Source organism: Haliaeetus albicilla, chromosome 12 (genome assembly GCF_947461875.1).
Source record: "Haliaeetus albicilla chromosome 12, bHalAlb1.1, whole genome shotgun sequence".
Taxonomy (NCBI): domain Eukaryota; kingdom Metazoa; phylum Chordata; class Aves; order Accipitriformes; family Accipitridae; genus Haliaeetus; species Haliaeetus albicilla.
In genome coordinates, this window is record NC_091494.1 from 18,812,437 (window position 1) to 18,829,684 (window position 17,248).

Consider the following 17,248-nt stretch of genomic DNA (forward strand, 5'->3'; position numbering starts at 1 on the left):
AGTAATGGCATACTATTATATTTGTATATTCCAGTATAGGTGAAGTATATCTATGTATGTCCTGTTTATATTGGTTGTTTAGATAAAATGGGATCTTTCAAAGATAAATGTTCTTTTGCATATTTCACTAGAAGTGGAGTTCTGGATTTACTAGTATAAGATAATTTAATACCGTGGTTTTATGATAATTAATGCAACAATTTAAACCTGATAATCATTTATACAGTATTTGGTGTTAGGAATGATTTTGTAGAAAAACCTTGCAAGAATAAAATATTTTACTTTAATATTAATTTAATTGTAAATATTGGCTGGGCAAGGCCTGAATTTTAATTATTGAAAGACAGGTGTATGGACATTTCTTTATTTTGAGGGTATGTTCCCTCTTTCAAATTATTTTCTCATTACTGGGAATTCTTTCTTGCATAAGAAATATATTTTGGTTTATTCCTTAAGTGTTATTTTTGTAGTTTCCTTGTTCACAGCACAGAAACTCATGCAAGACTGTCTCCAGTGATCTTTAAATCTTACATGATTATATTTAAGATAGTGCGTATCTCAGGTTTGTTTGTGTGCAGTGATGCTTATAAAGAGATCAACATCTTTGTTATCAACTTTTTTCCACCTGTTTTAGATTAGCACCTGCTCCCTCACTTAGTTATCAGCATGTCCTTTATTGAAAGTCAGAAAGAATACAGCATGCTACCTGTGGTTCAGGGTGTCTGCTAATAATAATCTGCACTGCACCAGGATCACAATGGCTTAGCACAGCATAAACTTCATTAAGAGTTGTATTTTGTACTGAAGCTTCATTGATTTCAATAATTTCATCTCCACACCTACAGAGGTATTAAAAAAAGAGTGAGGATGTAAACAAAACAGATTTTGTCCCAAACTTGTCTCACCCACGTGAAAGTATACAAAAAGCAAATTCATGTGGTTGACCTCTAATTTAATCACAGATTAAATCATTATGTGTCTCTGTTCCTGTTACAGAAAACGGAATGGGAATGAGTTGGACATTAAGGGTTTTTTTGATCCAACTGCCTTGTTGCATGCAACCTTTGAGCTTTCTTCGTGTTCAGCTATGCACACTTTGTGTCTGTGGTCTTTCTGCTGAATGCAGCTCAGCTGCTGCTTCCACCTACATCTTCCTTTCTTCAGGTTAACACTTTTCACATCTTTATGGTCTGCTAGTGTTATTTAAGGTCAGAAAGGATGTTGTGTTTCTGCTACGTATGAATAACTTGTTAATAGAAAAATTCTAACGACAAATTATTGTAATCCTGCTGACTGCTAGACTGAATCTTTCTAGGTGAAATCCAAATTTGGCCCACGTGGAAACTGAGACTGCCTTTCTCTGCTCTACTGCAAATACCCACATACATTAAGAGGCTGACTGAAGGCACTGTTTCATTATTATACAAACTTTCAAAGTCTAAGACCACGGTTCTTTCAGCTAAAGTCTTAGCCATGTAGAGAGGAGTGTTACACAGCACCTAAAGTTAAACAAAAAGCCTTCACTGATAATGCTGTGTTCTGTTCAATTCTAAATATGTTCATCACTACTAATTGGTCATAAATCTTACAAAGTGAATTTCTACACTCCCACCAAAGCTCATTTCAGCAAATCTGTATTTCTCTTGGGCAAGAAGGAATAGAATTTGAGGAGCTTGTATCAGGAAAAACTAGTGGTCAAACAAGCCAGATTATGCTATATGTTTGGGGTTTTCCAGATACTTCCTCATTTGGAAGCCTCCTCCAGGAAGAATGCTATATGCTTGTCTAAGACCTTCAAAGCTAGCCCAGCCTGGCCAAGAGACAGTAATTTCACTGGGTTGCTATATATCTGTAAATCCCACATATCCTAAATATGCGTGCTCAAACCCTCAAAATAGCACGTATGCTTTAAACCCAAAACTCCCAGAAAGCACTAAGACTTCCTGCCCAAACAAGTCAAAAATAAACCCATAAAACAGAGCAATGAAAAACTTGTGGCATAAGACAGACAGTCTTTCTCATCCTACCTGAGTCTCCCATCCATATGTGCCACTGAGCCTGGTGAGAGGGTGTGAATAAAAATCCCTGAAATACACTGGAAGTAAGGGATGCTACATAACCCGATTCCAAGGCCAACACCTGGCTCTGAAAGAATTAATAATAATTAAAAAAGACATAAGCAGTCAAAACAAACCATTGGAATTATCTTTTTTAAAGCTGTCTTCAATTTAATTATTTTTTTCTATACAAACCAGAACCAAAGTCTTGTGTTCACAAATGTTTCACATTCAATATTAGCTGCTGCTCCTACTGCTTTTTTCTTTTTTTTTTTTTCCCTTTCTGTCCCGTCATCCGTCGTCATCCCCCCCCCGCGCCGCCATGATTAAAGTGAGTGCACACCGATATTTCTTCTGGGGTTCCAAGATCTGGTTTGCAATTTATTACTGGTGTCACAGACACAATACAATGCAGGTTTATTTTGCAAAATATCTGTCATTACAGAAGAATTCAAATGGTTTTACAAGGAGACAGAATAGAAAAAAAAAAGAACAACAATTAAAGATATGTGGCTATTGTTGGCTGTATCATCTCAATCCCCTTTCTGTTTTATATAATACAGTTTAAGATTTTTGTGAATTTACCCTCTGCTCTGGACAGTCACTCTGATGTCAGATCCCATACCGTGTGTTTGGTGAGTCATACTGTTACCTCGTAGAGACTTTGTTTTGTTCATTTCTTTCATGTTCCTATATTTAAAAGTTTATTTCATTTTGCAAGTGGTTATTTATAAATAGAAGATGATGACAGTTGGAAGGGAGGTGAAAGAACTACAAGAAGATATAGATATGTATTTTATTTGTTTTTAAGCCTTTGCAAGAATTAAATGAACTGATTGCATAATTATGGGTAAGAGTTGCATAATCTGCTTAATAATTGGTAGTTGTTGCCAAGGGGTTTACTTTTTCACATTAAGGATATGAATGTGACTCTAGTGCTTGAATGAAAAAAAAAATGAATGATTGGCTCTTGAGGACAGATGGTGTTCAAAATCCTGCTCTTGATAGATAGTTGTTAGCACTGGCAGGAACCAAGATCTAATGTAGTGTATTAAAAAAACTTAGTTCAGGAAAAGAATCAATTAGCAATGAAAGACATTCAGAGAGCAAATGACCGGTGTTTTGTCAATCAGTGCCTTGTTTGCCAGTGCTCAGTTAATTTTAGCACTTACCTTTGTTTAGGGTAACTTCCATTATGACCCTGTCGTTGGGCTTTGCAGCATTTAATGAGAATGCTGCACTTTCCGAACTGAAAGAGCTGTTTTCTTTGGTTATGCATGTACTAGAGCTCAGTGACTGACACAAATGGGGTGACAGACAGCTGGAAGCAGAATGAGGCGTGCTGAAGCTTGTCCTGACTGTAAGTGTCAGAAGACCCTTTTTGGCCTGCTAGAAAGAAAAGTTAATGAATGAATGGGTTGAGTTCACATGCACGTTGTGTGTAAAGACAGAAAATGTTCTGGAAGGAGAGTACGTAACCTTGAATTTTTGTAAAGCATCATAATGTGTTAATCCATGCATGGATTCTCCATTCAGTTCCAGGATTTCATCACCTGTTTTTAAAGAGAAAAATTGTACTATGTTACTATTACTGATGGTGCAGTAAGTTACATGATACACACATGTACTCAAAAGGAGTCTTGCAAATGCAGTAATGGATGCAGGTGTAAGAGTCACGGCTCATTTCAGCTTCACTTTAATCTGCCTTTAGGTATTATTATTTGGGAATCTGGAGTGGGAAAAGGGAGAGAAGAGGGATTTCCCACCTTCTTGTAGCCTTCCATCAGCAGCAGCAGCTCCACCAGGAAAGATGGTTTTGACATAGATGCCTATTGGTCCATAAATGCTGTCTTTCCCTCCAACAATACTGAAGCCCAAACCCTAATTTATGGAAGAAAACCAGTGTGTGAGAGCCCATGTTCAGTTCTCATAATAGTTCATTTGCAGTTTCTTCTCCGTTACCTACATGGGCAGTACTAGTCAATGGAGTAGTATAATCCCTGAAAAAATAGTCAACTACGTGCTAGTAGTAAGAGCAAATTAAAATTTCAGCAGAATACCCTCATGATTTACTTTTTGTTTGTTGCAAGCAATTAATTCACTATTATAAACACAGAGGAAGGTATCTAAATTCTTTTTTTTTTTTGTCCTTAAACCAATAAGCAGTCTTGAGAGATGTATTTATCTGTTCTTCTCCTTAATTTCCTCTCCCATAAAGGTAAGAGCAAATGTCAGAGCTTGATGTGGATGTGTTACTAGAACCTGAAAACTGTGCCTCAGCAAAGAGATACTTCAGAAGGTTAAGAAGCAACTAATCACTCCTGGCAAAGCCTGGGTATGAATTGGCAACCCAGAAGTAGCAACCTTAATACCTGAAGTCACTTCCCTGCACTTTGCAGATTACATTTCTGAAATGAAGTAAAACTCTATGGTAAATCAACAGAACCAGTCTTACCTTCCCTTGTCCTTTCATCAGTACGATGTTTGAGATTACTGAAGCCTGTGAGCCACAGGATGTGTGCACTAGCTGTGCTGTACTTAGTGATCTAGATGGCCTTGAAATTGCCTGTGAACACACACACACACAAAAATCATTTTAATGCAGAAGCAGAAATTCTTGGACATACAGTAGGACAACTTGTTTATTTCAAATTTTCTTCCTTATAACTGTTGGTACTAAAGATTTTTTTTAAAAAAATCAATTGTCTCTAATTTTCAGAAGCCACTTGTTACTCAAACAATCACTACTCACTGGAATTGTCCCACAGTGACTAAACTAGAATGTTGGCCCTTGAGTGGTGCGATGGTGTAGAAAGATATATTTGTGCTCTCACTTGGTTCTCCATGCCAAAATCCCATTTGTGGCCATTAGGGATCCTAAACAAGTATTATCATATTTGCCTCTATGAACTGAACTAAGAAACAAGAAATTCTAACTCCTTCCCTCATCTTGCAACTAAATAACTTTATCTTGGGACAAATAGAACCTGTTTTCAGCATTTCCCCCCAAGATATGAATTAGTGCTCACAAAAGTTCTTTGGACTGTGAACTACCCTGTGCTGCCTCTGTTAAGCCACCACACAGGCTTCTTTCTACTGCTTGATAATGAAGGTAAGCAATTTCTCCGTGCTTTTCCTCCCTCCATTCCACAGATGGTGGATTTCTTAACTCCAGCCCCTGAGATTTGACCCATTTTAATGAACCTTTAATGAAATACTTTATGAAAACCTTCTGTCTGAACATGGAATTTGGTATCACAAACTAATTTAAGCACTGGCAAAAGTCATTACCTAAAGCTAACTATGCATGAAGTTCAGCATGGCCAGAGTTAATTGCACTCATTACAAGTCCAAGAGAGTTCAACACTTTTTTTTAATACAGCAAAGTGAAACTAACAGATGTTGAAGTGTGTGGAACATCAGCCAAGATTTCAGCTTCTGCATATATGAGAAAATATGTCTCAATTTTGACATGAAAACAAGATTATTTATTCAACATGGGATTGGGAACACGACTAAGCGGGAAATGTCTGTGCAATACCAAAAATGTGCTCTCCAGGAAGTATACCTCTGCCAGATCAGGGTGATTGCTTAGTCTGTTGTGGGTCTTCTGAATCTGAAATCAGAAGTTTTCAAATTTCTTTTGCTTCTGTGTGAGGGGGTATCTTTTGTATTTCTCTGTGTGGTGGGTAACGATACCCAAAACAGGGATGCCACCGAAGAGCCCTTGCCAACGAGCAGCATCTGCCCATGCAGGACTGCCCGGCATATCCCTGAGGGTCGGTCTGTCACTCTGCAGAGGTGGCGTTTGGTTGGGGTTTGTGCTCTGCTTTGCCACCTCCTCACCCCCGTTAAAGCCCTAGATCAGGCTGTGGTGCCTCCAGGGTGAGGGACTGGCCAGGAAAAGACAGGGGAGGAGGAGCGAGTCCCCCAGCCAGGCCTCAGGCAGGGCGGGAGCTGGCAGCTGTGCGTGAGGAGCTTCACCTCCATCTTCCCACTCCAGGCTTGAGCCTGGGGACCTTTGGCCATAAATACCCCCACCCTTTCCACTTTGCCCAGCCTCCGCTCTCCTAGCCTGTGGTGAATCACTTGGCATCCATCTGGAGAGCAAGAGACTGTCCGTCTCTAGCCTACATTAACAAGGTTGTTTAAATATGTCCGATTCACTGTGGGGCAGAAAGGGGGATGCCTCGCGCAGCCAGCGCAGCTGAGGGCAGCGATTACCAGCCATGAGGCGAGTCCATACCTGCTTGTGGCCATGGCTGGGCCAATGGAGGTGACTCGGGAGGCTCGCGGCGGCGGGGCCCAAAGCTCAGGCCGAGGTTTTATCAGCCATGTGCACAGAGCATCTCCACGGCCAGCGGCGGGGAGACGCCTGGGAAGGGCCTCTTCAGCGGTGAGCTCTGAGGCGGCTTCGGGTGGCTACCAAGGTGGTGCAAACCACACAGGGGGATTTACACACACTGTAAAACCTGCCGGGGCAACGGGAGGGAGAAGCTGCTGAAGAAATAAATGGGAGTTTGCTGGCACAGAGCCTTTCCTGCTCTCCTAGTCCTCGCAGAGGAGGGATGGGGTTAAAAAGTGGAGGAAGCAGGCGTGTGCCATCTTCCCTGACAGGGCCTGCAAGGAAGGTAGGTTTTGGCAGGAAACACGACTGCCAAGGTCATTGAGAGATTCTTACTGGAGCCAGTTTCGTCTGTTTTTCAGGTGATTTCCTGTAGCACTTACTGGGGTTCTCCCTCCAGAGCAGTCCAGCTGTTGGGAAAGAGACTTGCGGCTGGTGTGGAGAGCGTGGGGCTGCCGGTCTCTGAAGGGCACAGCTTTCTGGGGCGCTGTGCAGTCCATCTCCCCGATCCAGTATGGGTTTACACCTGTCAGACGTGGAGAGAGGCTGGGTTATTTCTTGAGCATTGGACACTTCTGCACATTCATTTTATCAGGTAAATGTCACTTGGAAATGCTTTTCCTCTTGTAAATCTCTCTGTGAAGGGAGTGATCTTTTCAATCCTCCCTGTGGGGGTAGCCATTAATGTTAAACATAGTAAAAAGCAAACATTCCCTGCCAAAAAAGCATTGGCCTATTTAGAATACACCTTAAAAAACATAAAATGGAACGCTTATGCACAAAACTCATGATTGTACGATATTGTGAATATAAAAGCTGATGCTTTTATGCATCAGCAATTCTTATCTGAGGGTCCCAGACTAAATTTGGACAACAGCTGCAATTTCTTTCAACACTGCAGTACCATCACATGATGAATGCTGTACTGTGTGCTCCCTGAATATTACAAGAGAAAAGATTACTTCTTAGCAGCTTACTGGTTGAGTTACTGCGAGTCCGTTGACATGCAGCTTTACTGTGCAGAAAACCATTTTGTATTTCCAAAGGCCTTTCCTTACAGGTTGGTGTTTCCTAAAAATAAAAAAAAAAAAAATAAAAAATAAATAAATCTATTGCTATGCAAGAAATTCTTGAAAGCAATCTGAACTTAAAAATAGAATTTCTCCTAATTTGGCTTGCACAAATTTCAGCCTGAATTAAAATACATGGAGAAAAATTAATTATTTAAAATGACTAGGATGATAAAGGAGAATACAGCTCAAAACTTTGCCATAAACATGATTATAACTTGCCAAAGTAATACGATAGAAATAGATTCTGGTCTTTAGTCAAAATGGACAGAAAATTAATTGGACACCCCCAGTTGGTTCAGACAGACTAATATTTTGATGTATGGGTAAATTGTAGCTGTGCTTTTCTAACTCTGGAGATAACTGATGGTTTGGGGTACTTGGTTTCCATCACCTTAGAAAGGCCTTATTTGTAAAAGGAAAATTCTTAGGCCCAGCTTTGCAGTGGTGGATAGGTGTCTTCTGCTGATTTCAGAGGGATGGGGTTTAGTCAAAATATGATCCAGGTGTTTAAAAACCTTTGAGGACTAGGCTTTAGTGTTTTCCAAAAATCCAGCCCCTTCTACTTGGAAACTTTTAGTTGCTTTTGAAAATATGGCCACTAATTCTAGCATTTAAAAACTGGTAGATAAAACAGACATGTTTTTAGAACAGTTTGAAAATAAATAAATGATCACATCTGAATAATAGTTGATGTTATGAATAATTTCTGGATGTGTATGGTTCCTGAAAGTCCTCCTCCTGTTATGACATGGGGAATGCTACTAATCCTGAGGGAATCATAGTTAAAGGAAGAACATTACTAAATATAGACAGCATATGGATATTGATTGAAATATAGCAAACCTCCAAATATAAAAGGGTTTTGTTCTGTGATATTCTGCAGGGGCTGCAGGCCACAAGAGCAGCATTACAGCAGGATCTATATGTTCTAATCTGTCTGGAGCCAACTAAGACAAACGCTTTCTTCCAGAAGCCTGAGTTTAGCAGTGCTGTTTGGAGATACCTCAAGAACTAATGAATGATAATTTTCCTTTTCGACAGCAGGTGGAGGCATTGCCAAGTAGCAAAATCCTGCTAGGGCTTTCCAGTCCCATTCCCCTAGGGAACTCTTTAGAATAAGAAACGCAGAGAAGATACTTAAAGACGCATTTTGAAAATGATTCTGCAGTGTTTCTCTTACCAAGATAGCTAGCTTGAAAAGCCTTTGCTATTAACCCTTAATTAATTTGGTGCAGGCTTGTCTTGAAATGCACAGTTCACCTGGGTGCCTCTTGAGTGGTACTACGCTACAAAAGTTTAATATAGTTCATCTCTGGCCACTTAGGCATTTAAGGGAGAGAAAATAAACAAAAATCTTGGCAGAATCCAGTAGTCATCTGGGTGAGACAGTTCACTGCTGTCCTAGAAAGAAGCACACTCAGACCTGATAGCAGCTCCAGTCAGGGGTGTTTCCTCAGTCTAGGATCATATGAGAGCTTTCTGCGTGACCTTATTGCAGGTAACAAGCAGAAAGTGCCTTTTTTCCTTGAGTATCAAGATCTGAAGCCTGCAACAAATCTCTGGCTGAGCTCTATTGTCTTCAAAGTGGTAAATGTATGGTAGGGGACTAACTCAGTCCATTCATCATCCTTGGGTTTCCTCCAGAATTTGCAAGTGAAAAGCCTTTGGTGCCACCTAGTTTGGGGTGGCGTTGAGAGGACAAGAAGCCTGAAATGAAATGTGTCTAATCCAATGAAATGGACTCTGAAAGAAAGTTCAAAAGGATTTTCCACTGAAAGATTTGGTGATAATCCTGGGTTGCTGACCTGTTAATACTGCCTCCTGTTCCCCTCTCTCTGTAGCAGACTCCAGTAAGATTCACCATGGGAATTTCCTAGCTGTAGATCCTAGGTCCACAGAACTACTTGAGTACAGGGCCTGCTCTCTGACTTCTCGATTCATGGATCATCCCTTAAATCCACCTCTGTCTTTGCTCAACTTCCAAATGAAAAATTAACATTGGCAAGCTATGTGTTTCTAAAAGGAGGGGTTGTACAGTCCATGCTAGAATTTCCCAGGGCCTTGGCCTCCCCATAGCCTCTGTTTATCTGGGAAAAAGCTATGCTGAAAGTCACCAGAGTCTGACCACAAGAGGTTTGGGGTTTTGTCAGGAAGAGCAAAACCACGTTCTTCAAATGTCTGATGCATAAATTCCCCTTTTCTCTCAAGTAAATGTTGTCAAATCACCGCACCGTTGTGGGAGGGGACCACAACTTTCATGCTTACTTTACTAGCCATCATGATGTTCATCAGCTGTGTTGCTGGGTGAATGAGAGATTCGGCCTCCTTGGTGGACAGATCTTTAAGTGATTGTCCATTTAGTGTTAACAGTTCATCCCTTGGGCTCAGACGGCCATCCCTTAAAAAAAAGGAAAAAAGGAACATGCTTGTATATCATTTTACAAAGAACAATACGGCACTATTGTGCTAAGTGTTTCACTAACTGAGGAATTGGCTGCAATCCTCCCTTTGCCTTGAAAAGAGCTGCCATGAGATGTCTTGATGTGTGATGCACCCCATCCCCTGCTAGATTTTTTTCCTGTTGCTGCTCTCTTCTGCTCAGTCCTGGTGATCAAAGGCTGCCTTTCCACATATAGCTTACATCCAGGCAAAATATTCCTCCTCTCTCACCATCTTGGATTTGCAAATTGATCAGAGACTATACGCTTTACTCCCTTTGAGGAACTTTGGCTCACATTGCTTTCCAGTGACCTTGCTAGGCTGGTGACATCCTACCTTGCCCTTTAATAGGGCAACTAGGAAAACACCATTTGAAAACTTGATGTTATGTACAATCTTTCATTCTTCCAGGTTTTATTTCTTAGTGTAATTGAGAAGCATTAGATCACTGAATGGTCACAGTTTTATTTTTATAGTCTTGACCTGTCTCTCCAACTGGAAGCATTGTAAGATATGATTCCCAAACATCACTGCCTTTCTCTGAAACTGAGCTTCAAGGCATAGCTTGTCACAGAAAGCTGGTCATGCAAAATCTATGCAGACAAATGGCTCCCTAATAAGCTTGTTGACTCCACATGTACTGTACCTGTTTGCTGCGTCTCCAGCAGGCACGTGGCTGCCTGTGAACCCTTTCCAGAGAGATGCACATTTTGGATTCCTAGAGAGCTTGATTCCTGAGCTGCTGTTCCCTGTGGTTGTACACAGCCTGCAGATGCAGCTGTCCTGATTCAGAAGATGAAAGGTTGCATGAAATAAAACGTACCAAGGATGTTAAAGCTTATTTAAAGTTATCTTGAGCCTTTTTAAGAAATACAGAAAATGTTCTTGTTCTTAAAACCAGATTGCCTCCAAGTAGAACAGGAACAGGCCTTTAACACTGTGCAGTTGTGAAAGAGTAATTGTATTATAGAGTCAGTGTTTACAAAAAAGTTGTTTTCCTTAGGACTTCAGTGGCTTCTGGCTACAAGAAGTATTAGAATAGATGGCCCCTTTGCATAGAGTGGAAGAGAACAGGTAATAGGCTTTTCATAGTAACTGGATAAATTTTGCCTATGCTAACTATTACAAGAAAAGACAGGCAGGAAAATAAACATATGCCAGAAAAGGAAATACTCTGGAAAACAGAATCTGAATGGAAAATAAGTGTATACAAAACACTAGAAGCTCCACCCCTGCTGCTGACTTGTTAAGTGGGGGCAGGGGAGCGGTGAGGACTGCAACAGCGGAAGATTCTTTGTCCACTCCAGACTGTTTGAGGTTGCTGTAGTCTATGTGTTGCATCTGGAGGACTAATTGTAAGCACATTTTTAACACTGTTATGAATCATTAACATATGGCCATACAGAAAGAGAAATACTGTCTTAAGTTGTATGAGTAAGTAAAGCAAACAATGGATTGACTAAGCACATGAAGGACAACACATTTGTCTAGGAAATATACTCCTGCAGCACAAATGCGTGAACACGTACAAATTCTAAAGAGACAAGGAAAGCTGGAAAGTTAGCACACAATTTCTTTTCCATTTGCTTAGTAAATCCTCTACTTTAAGTATCCACTCGTTCTACTCCCAGCTGAACCCACCTCCTCTGCCCTTGCCAGCCTCTCCATACTCCACAAAGTGAAGAGAGCTCTCAGTGTATCCTGGATCCAGGCTTGTTCCCAAAAGATTTGTATGACTGAGGTATAGAATTCTGAAGGGGAGGCAAATTTCATATGTTAGGACAGGCCACAAAATATAGCAGTGGTCAACTGTCTGTATTGTTCCTGGGTCCCCTGGTGAGAGTGGCATGAACTACTTCTAGTCATCTGTAGCCTGACAGCACAAGGAAAGCTGTGTAACCAACTTCTTCAACATCGGTAGGGCTTAATTTCTGCCCTAAGCAGAGTTCATCCAGCCCTGAGGGTTAGAATCATTACGCCCTTTCACCACAAATCAATAGGTATCACATCATACCTGACTGACAGCAAACACAAACTTCGAATTTACAGTAATTACAACAAAGGTCATCATCTTCCAGGCTGACTGTTGAAGCCTGGCTCCCATTCTGAAACCTGCCAGAGTAAATCTAAGTCTGTGAATGAAGTATTTAACTTGGAGCCCTAGGCTCACTGCAGGCTGAATTCAGTAGGTAATGGATAAGGGCTATACTTGTATTGACTGCCTCGTTAACTCTGTGGGTTTGCTTGCATTCCAGATTGTCTGCTATTAATGAGGAGCGTCTGAATTTTACGAAGCCTCTTTTGTTCATGAATAGTGCTTCTAGTGAGTAACAGGTAAGTGTATAAGCATAGACAGAATTCTATTTTAAACCAGTTTTTTTGAACTCTAATATTTGTTTTGGAGCTTCTATATTTACTTTTCACCCAAGGTAAATATCTTGGGAAATACATACTTGAAATTGGGACTACATTATGTTCTTTTTTATCTTACAGCAGTGCTTTGAAGTCTTCAGCACGGTAACAAAATAAAGATTAGAATTCTGATGCCTTAAAATTTCAGATCTTGAGTAGCCAAAAATGTGAGCTACCTTTTCTGTTTGTTTGCATTGGTCCTTTGTTTTAGAATCATAGAATAGTTTGGGTTGGAAGGGACCTTAAAGATCACCTAGTTCCAACCCCCCGCAATGGGCAGGGACACCTTCCACTAGACCAGGTTGCTCAAAGCCCCATCCAACCTGGCCTTGAACACTTCCAGGGGTGGGGCATTCACAGCCTTTCTGGGCAACCTGTTCCAGTGTCTCACCACCCTCACAGTAAAGAATTTTTTCCTAATACCTAATCTAAATCTACCCTCTTTCAGTTTTTCATCCGCTAATACCCCCAAGTCCCTCTCCTTAGGGCTGCTCTCAATCGACTCATCACCCAGCCTGTATTTGTGCTTGGGATTACCCCAACCAATGTGCAGGACCTTGCACTTGGCTTTGTTGAACTTCAAGAGGTTCGCATGGGCCCACCTCCCAAGCCTGTCAAGGTCCCTCTGGATGGCATCCCTTCCCTCCAGTGTGTTGATTGCACCACACAGCTTGGTGTCGTAGGCAAAATTCCTGAGGGTGCACTCAGTCCCACTGTCTGTATTGCCCACAAAGATGTTAAACAGCCCCGGTCCCAGTACCAACCCCTGAGGAATGTCACTCGTCACTGCTCTCCAATTGGACATCCAGCTGTTGACCGCAACTTTTGGAGTGCGGCCATCCAGCCAACTCCTTATCCACACCGTGGTCCATCGGTCAAATCCATGTCTCTCCAATTTAGAGACAAGGATGTTGTTTAGGACATTGACAATTATCAGTAAGAAATTACAGGCCAGATTCTACATACACGAAGCATCCATTAAACTCACAGGGTTTTCAATAGGGTAGTGTGCTTGTTCTAAAACATGAGAAATGTAAGATAGATATTAATGGTAGGAAATTATTCTGCCAGTTGGCTAACTATTTTGAGATCTCAGCTGATCATGGATTGGGGCTGTTGTGAAAGAAGAATTGTATTACAGAGTCAGTGTTTAAAAAAAGTTGTTTCCCTTTTTTTCTGTAGTCAGAATTCATGTTTGGACTTGCCAGCTTCTCTTCGTAGGAGTCCTTACTCTTGTGTACTGCTCCCTTGAAATATCTATGTATCCTCTCACAGATACTGGTCAGGCACACTGTCATAGTTTAACCAGGACACACACACACATGGAACTTTGCATAGCTGTTCTCCACACTTCATTTTGTTCTTGATTTTAACTTGATAGGGGGCCTTTTCAGACTGTCCCAAACTCATCTCTGTTAAGAGCACAGTCATGCTTATGCCTTTCCTATAACTTGTTCACAGTGTATTGCTGCTGCCTTCATGGTGTTTATAAAAAAACTCACAATTAATTGTCCAAAAGTTATTTGGTTCTCATCAGTTTCACGGGACATCACAGAGTGCAGTGGGTTTGGCTTTGAGGTTTTTCATTGCAGCACCATGTAAATCCTTTGGGGAAGACATTTTATTTTGTACAATGGGACACATGCCAGGCTGGAAATTCTGGGTTGTATTGAGACATACATGTGAAATGACATCAAATAAAAACTGATATGAATATTCTTTCCAAGAGCAGTAAGTTGCATGCACTTAGTCAGAAGGAAAGTAGAGGTTAAATCCATTGTACACCACAGAAAAATCTTGGGAACAATTTTTGTTTAAATCCAAGTTGGGCTACATTTCAAATAAGCTCTGTGTCAATCGTTTCTGCGATTCATTTATGTGAATTACTTAAAAAAAAAAAGTTTCTGTTGGGCTGTAGGGACATGTGGCAAATATCTGTATGTTGTCAGCATCTGCACTTTTTTGGGTCCTGGATATAGATCGCTATATTCACATCCAAGTTATTGCAACATGACAGAAAATTAATAAAAGCTGTTCTTTAGAAAAATAAACATTTGACCAATTCATGTGCCAGCAGTCAATTTGCTTTGGGTTTTGTTCTTTAATATCTTTTATTTCCTGACTCACTTATTATTTTATGCATAGAAATACTGCTGATGTTTCCAAGAGTAAGGACAGTATTTATTTTGCATCCTCCTCCTTTTTAAAGTGTCCTGCTCATTTTGAAAGGTGATTTATAGCTCTGAATGTAGTGAATGCTGAAAATTTGCTAAAATAAGGTTGGCAGGTTTGGTGTGTGGGCAGGTGGATTCTAGGTCAACTTTGCCTACTCCTTACTAGAACATATGTTTAAATGCATATTTGCTGCTAGTGAATAAAGTCTCTCTTCTTATAAGGGGCTTTGCCACCGAGCACTTCAAGACTCTGGGAGAACTTGTATCTGCATTATAATATCCACTCATTGCTGTGAAAACAAAATGAAGAAAGTCTGTGGAAGTGCATTATAAGCAAAATTTGTCTTTAAGCTGAATCTGCTTGGCTGAAAGATAAAAATCAAAGGTGAAGTTCAAGAGCCTTCTTGAATGCATTTTTATCACAGGTGAGAGTAGATTAATTTTTCATGTGTTTAGTTCTGGAGAAGTAACTTGCATGTCTAGGTCACCTCTCTCTTCCTGCTCCCCTTTTTTTGTCATGCAAAATGCAAAGCTTCTGAGGATGCTTTTCTATCTGCTATTTAAAAGATTTCTTTTTCCTTCATGCTCTCATTAGATGTTTCTAGCTCAGAGTCCCATCTCAAAACATCTAATTCCAGATGTTGTTTAGAAATAAGGGTAACCAAGGCATCTGTGGAAAACTGAAAAACTTTTGTGCACTCTTAAGTAAGACACAGTAGTTAGATTGTCTGAAATGAAGTGTTATACAAGGGTAGTTCAAGTAAGGTCTTTGACTCAGTTAACCAAGTATATGACAATAAGCTGATTGACTGCTGTTTTAAAAAAAGCAAAAAAATAATTTAAAAAAAAAATCTAACAACAGTACAACAATGAATTTAAATATTTAGCTTTTCTGGTCTCCTGACTATGAAATGGCTGGGATTTCCAAGTGGAAGAATAAGAGAACATAGTCTTTGGGGATTTTCTTCAAGAAGCGCTTTTTTCTGCATCAGTTCTAACAGAGAAAGGGCCAGAGTCTCTCTGGCACACACTGACACGACTCCACTGATTCTGACGTACCCTAGCCGATGCCTTGGTCTTTTCAAAATATTTATACTAAATGTAATTCATTTTCCCAGCAGCATATTCCCTTTGCAATTAATAAAATGGCAGAAGCTAGAAAGCCTTTGGATGATGCAAGAAGCAGGGCATGGGATTAAGGTTCTGCCCTAGATAGACGATTCAGCACATCAAATGTTACAGACGGACATTTCCACCCATCATCTGGCCTTCAGTTTGTTTTTCTGGGAGCCTTTGCCCTGGCCTGTGTTTTGCAGCACACACTGTCTTAATATAACAGCCTCTTTCCCAACTTGCTCTGGAGACGACATGGCCCTGATGTCACAAATGCAAGAAGGCCAGGAGAACAAATAAATGTCTAAATAAATGCAGTCTCCTCTCTTGGCTTTGTTTTTCCATCCTGCCCATAGGCTAATGTTTGAAACATTACAGTCTGTTGTCATAACACTTGTCCTGGTACCAAAGGGCCAGCTAACTGGTGTTTGCATAAAGGTGAGTTAAAAATATATTCTGGTGATGACCAAGGGAGAAAAATGACCTTTTGCTTTTTTCCTCCTTCAAGCAGAGGGTCAGGGACCAAAGGAAGCAAGGACAGAGAAGTTCCTAGAACTAAGTGGAGCCATGCCAGTCACATCAGCTTGGATCTGCATAAAGTTTGCATAAAGTGTCAGCCCTTCCCTGTTATGTTTTATTCTAGATACTATTTCAACCCTGCTACCAGCCCCTCTGGCTGGTAAATCTTGGTGCTTCCCAGGGTGTTGGTGGTGCAGGGAGGAGGTAATGGAATGCTTCTTGAAGCATCTCTCAAACTCAGCAGAGACTGATGTTCGAGTTGATACTATCTAGTCCTGTCCGTTCTCCCTACAACTGGCATAGTTTCAGACTTTGTAATGACACAAGCAGGCAAGGCCATGTTCCACAGTGTTTGCTGTGTCAGCACACAAGGTATCAGATACTGCTTACAATTGTTTTGTTTTCTTTTCCTTTCAGGCCACCTGAAAATTGCTGATTTTGTGAGAAGCAAACTGTAAAGGAGATCTGCTTGTTTATACACTGGCAAGCTGGCTTTCCAGCTTTGTCCATACCAGACTAAGTGCACCTCATCTTGGAACCTAAGTGGTGTAGGAGCTGGCTGAACAGATGACAGACACCCAGGTAATCCTGGGTGCTCTAGACACAATGATCAATAGTCAATAAGAGTCAATATTGGAACACAGAAACCAAATGAATTAAAACACTCTGTACTGTTGCTGACAGTACATTAGAGAAGGGGAAAAAAAATCTTTCCTATTTAGAATATATAATGAAGGGAGATACTTTGAAGAGGATGTAGACATTAATGGATCAGACTGAGACATTCTTTCCCAGGTGCTATCTCACAAAACATAAGTTATTATGTGCTAGAAGATTTTGATACAGCTTTTCTTTGCCTGGGTGTGTATGGTGATGTATTATTTGCTTCTATTTCTTTCCTGTACAATCACCCAGGCAGAAGGAGAAGGCTGGGAAGTTTATGAAATGATAGTCCTTAGTGGGAACACCTCTACCTGCCTTTCTGCTGAGCAGCATGTAGGTGAATGAAGCTGCTGTTGCAATGCACAAAATGTGCTGAGGACACAGAGAAGAAAAGAAAGAAGAAAGTGGCATTTGGTAGGAAGTGGGGAGTAGTCAGGTGATGCACTTTGCTGC

At 40.7% G+C, this 17,248-nt stretch overlaps 1 protein-coding gene and 2 long non-coding RNA genes across 4 annotated transcripts in view; 2 read left to right on the forward strand and 1 right to left on the reverse strand.

The window, feature by feature from the left end:
* IL16 (interleukin 16) overlaps window positions 1-17,248 on the reverse strand; it is a 47,719-nt gene that overhangs the window by 11,477 nt on the left and 18,994 nt on the right. Inside the window, exons 4-13 of one of the 2 annotated variants that reach the window (XM_069798392.1) lie at window positions 10,561-10,697; window positions 9,741-9,873; window positions 7,380-7,473; window positions 6,786-6,928; window positions 4,513-4,623; window positions 3,824-3,938; window positions 3,537-3,610; window positions 3,230-3,443; window positions 2,028-2,145; window positions 707-839 (exon numbers count right to left, since the gene is read on the reverse strand). In XM_069798392.1, coding sequence (XP_069654493.1) covers window positions 707-839; window positions 2,028-2,145; window positions 3,230-3,443; window positions 3,537-3,610; window positions 3,824-3,938; window positions 4,513-4,623; window positions 6,786-6,928; window positions 7,380-7,473; window positions 9,741-9,873; window positions 10,561-10,697 — 1,272 coding nt within the window. Of the gene's footprint in view, window positions 1-706; window positions 840-2,027; window positions 2,146-3,229; window positions 3,444-3,536; window positions 3,611-3,823; window positions 3,939-4,512; window positions 4,624-6,303; window positions 6,465-6,785; window positions 6,929-7,379; window positions 7,474-9,740; window positions 9,874-10,560; window positions 10,698-17,248 lie in introns of those variants that run through there. The other variant, XM_069798393.1, reaches the window with a different exon arrangement.
* LOC138688053 (uncharacterized) lies at window positions 2,381-4,502 on the forward strand. The gene is made up of 2 exons (XR_011327104.1): window positions 2,381-2,692; window positions 4,276-4,502. It is a non-coding gene; the product is annotated as an uncharacterized lncRNA (long non-coding RNA).
* LOC138688052 (uncharacterized) lies at window positions 6,770-16,376 on the forward strand. Its single transcript, XR_011327103.1, has 4 exons — window positions 6,770-6,997; window positions 12,170-12,248; window positions 14,723-14,925; window positions 16,125-16,376. It is a non-coding gene; the product is annotated as an uncharacterized lncRNA (long non-coding RNA).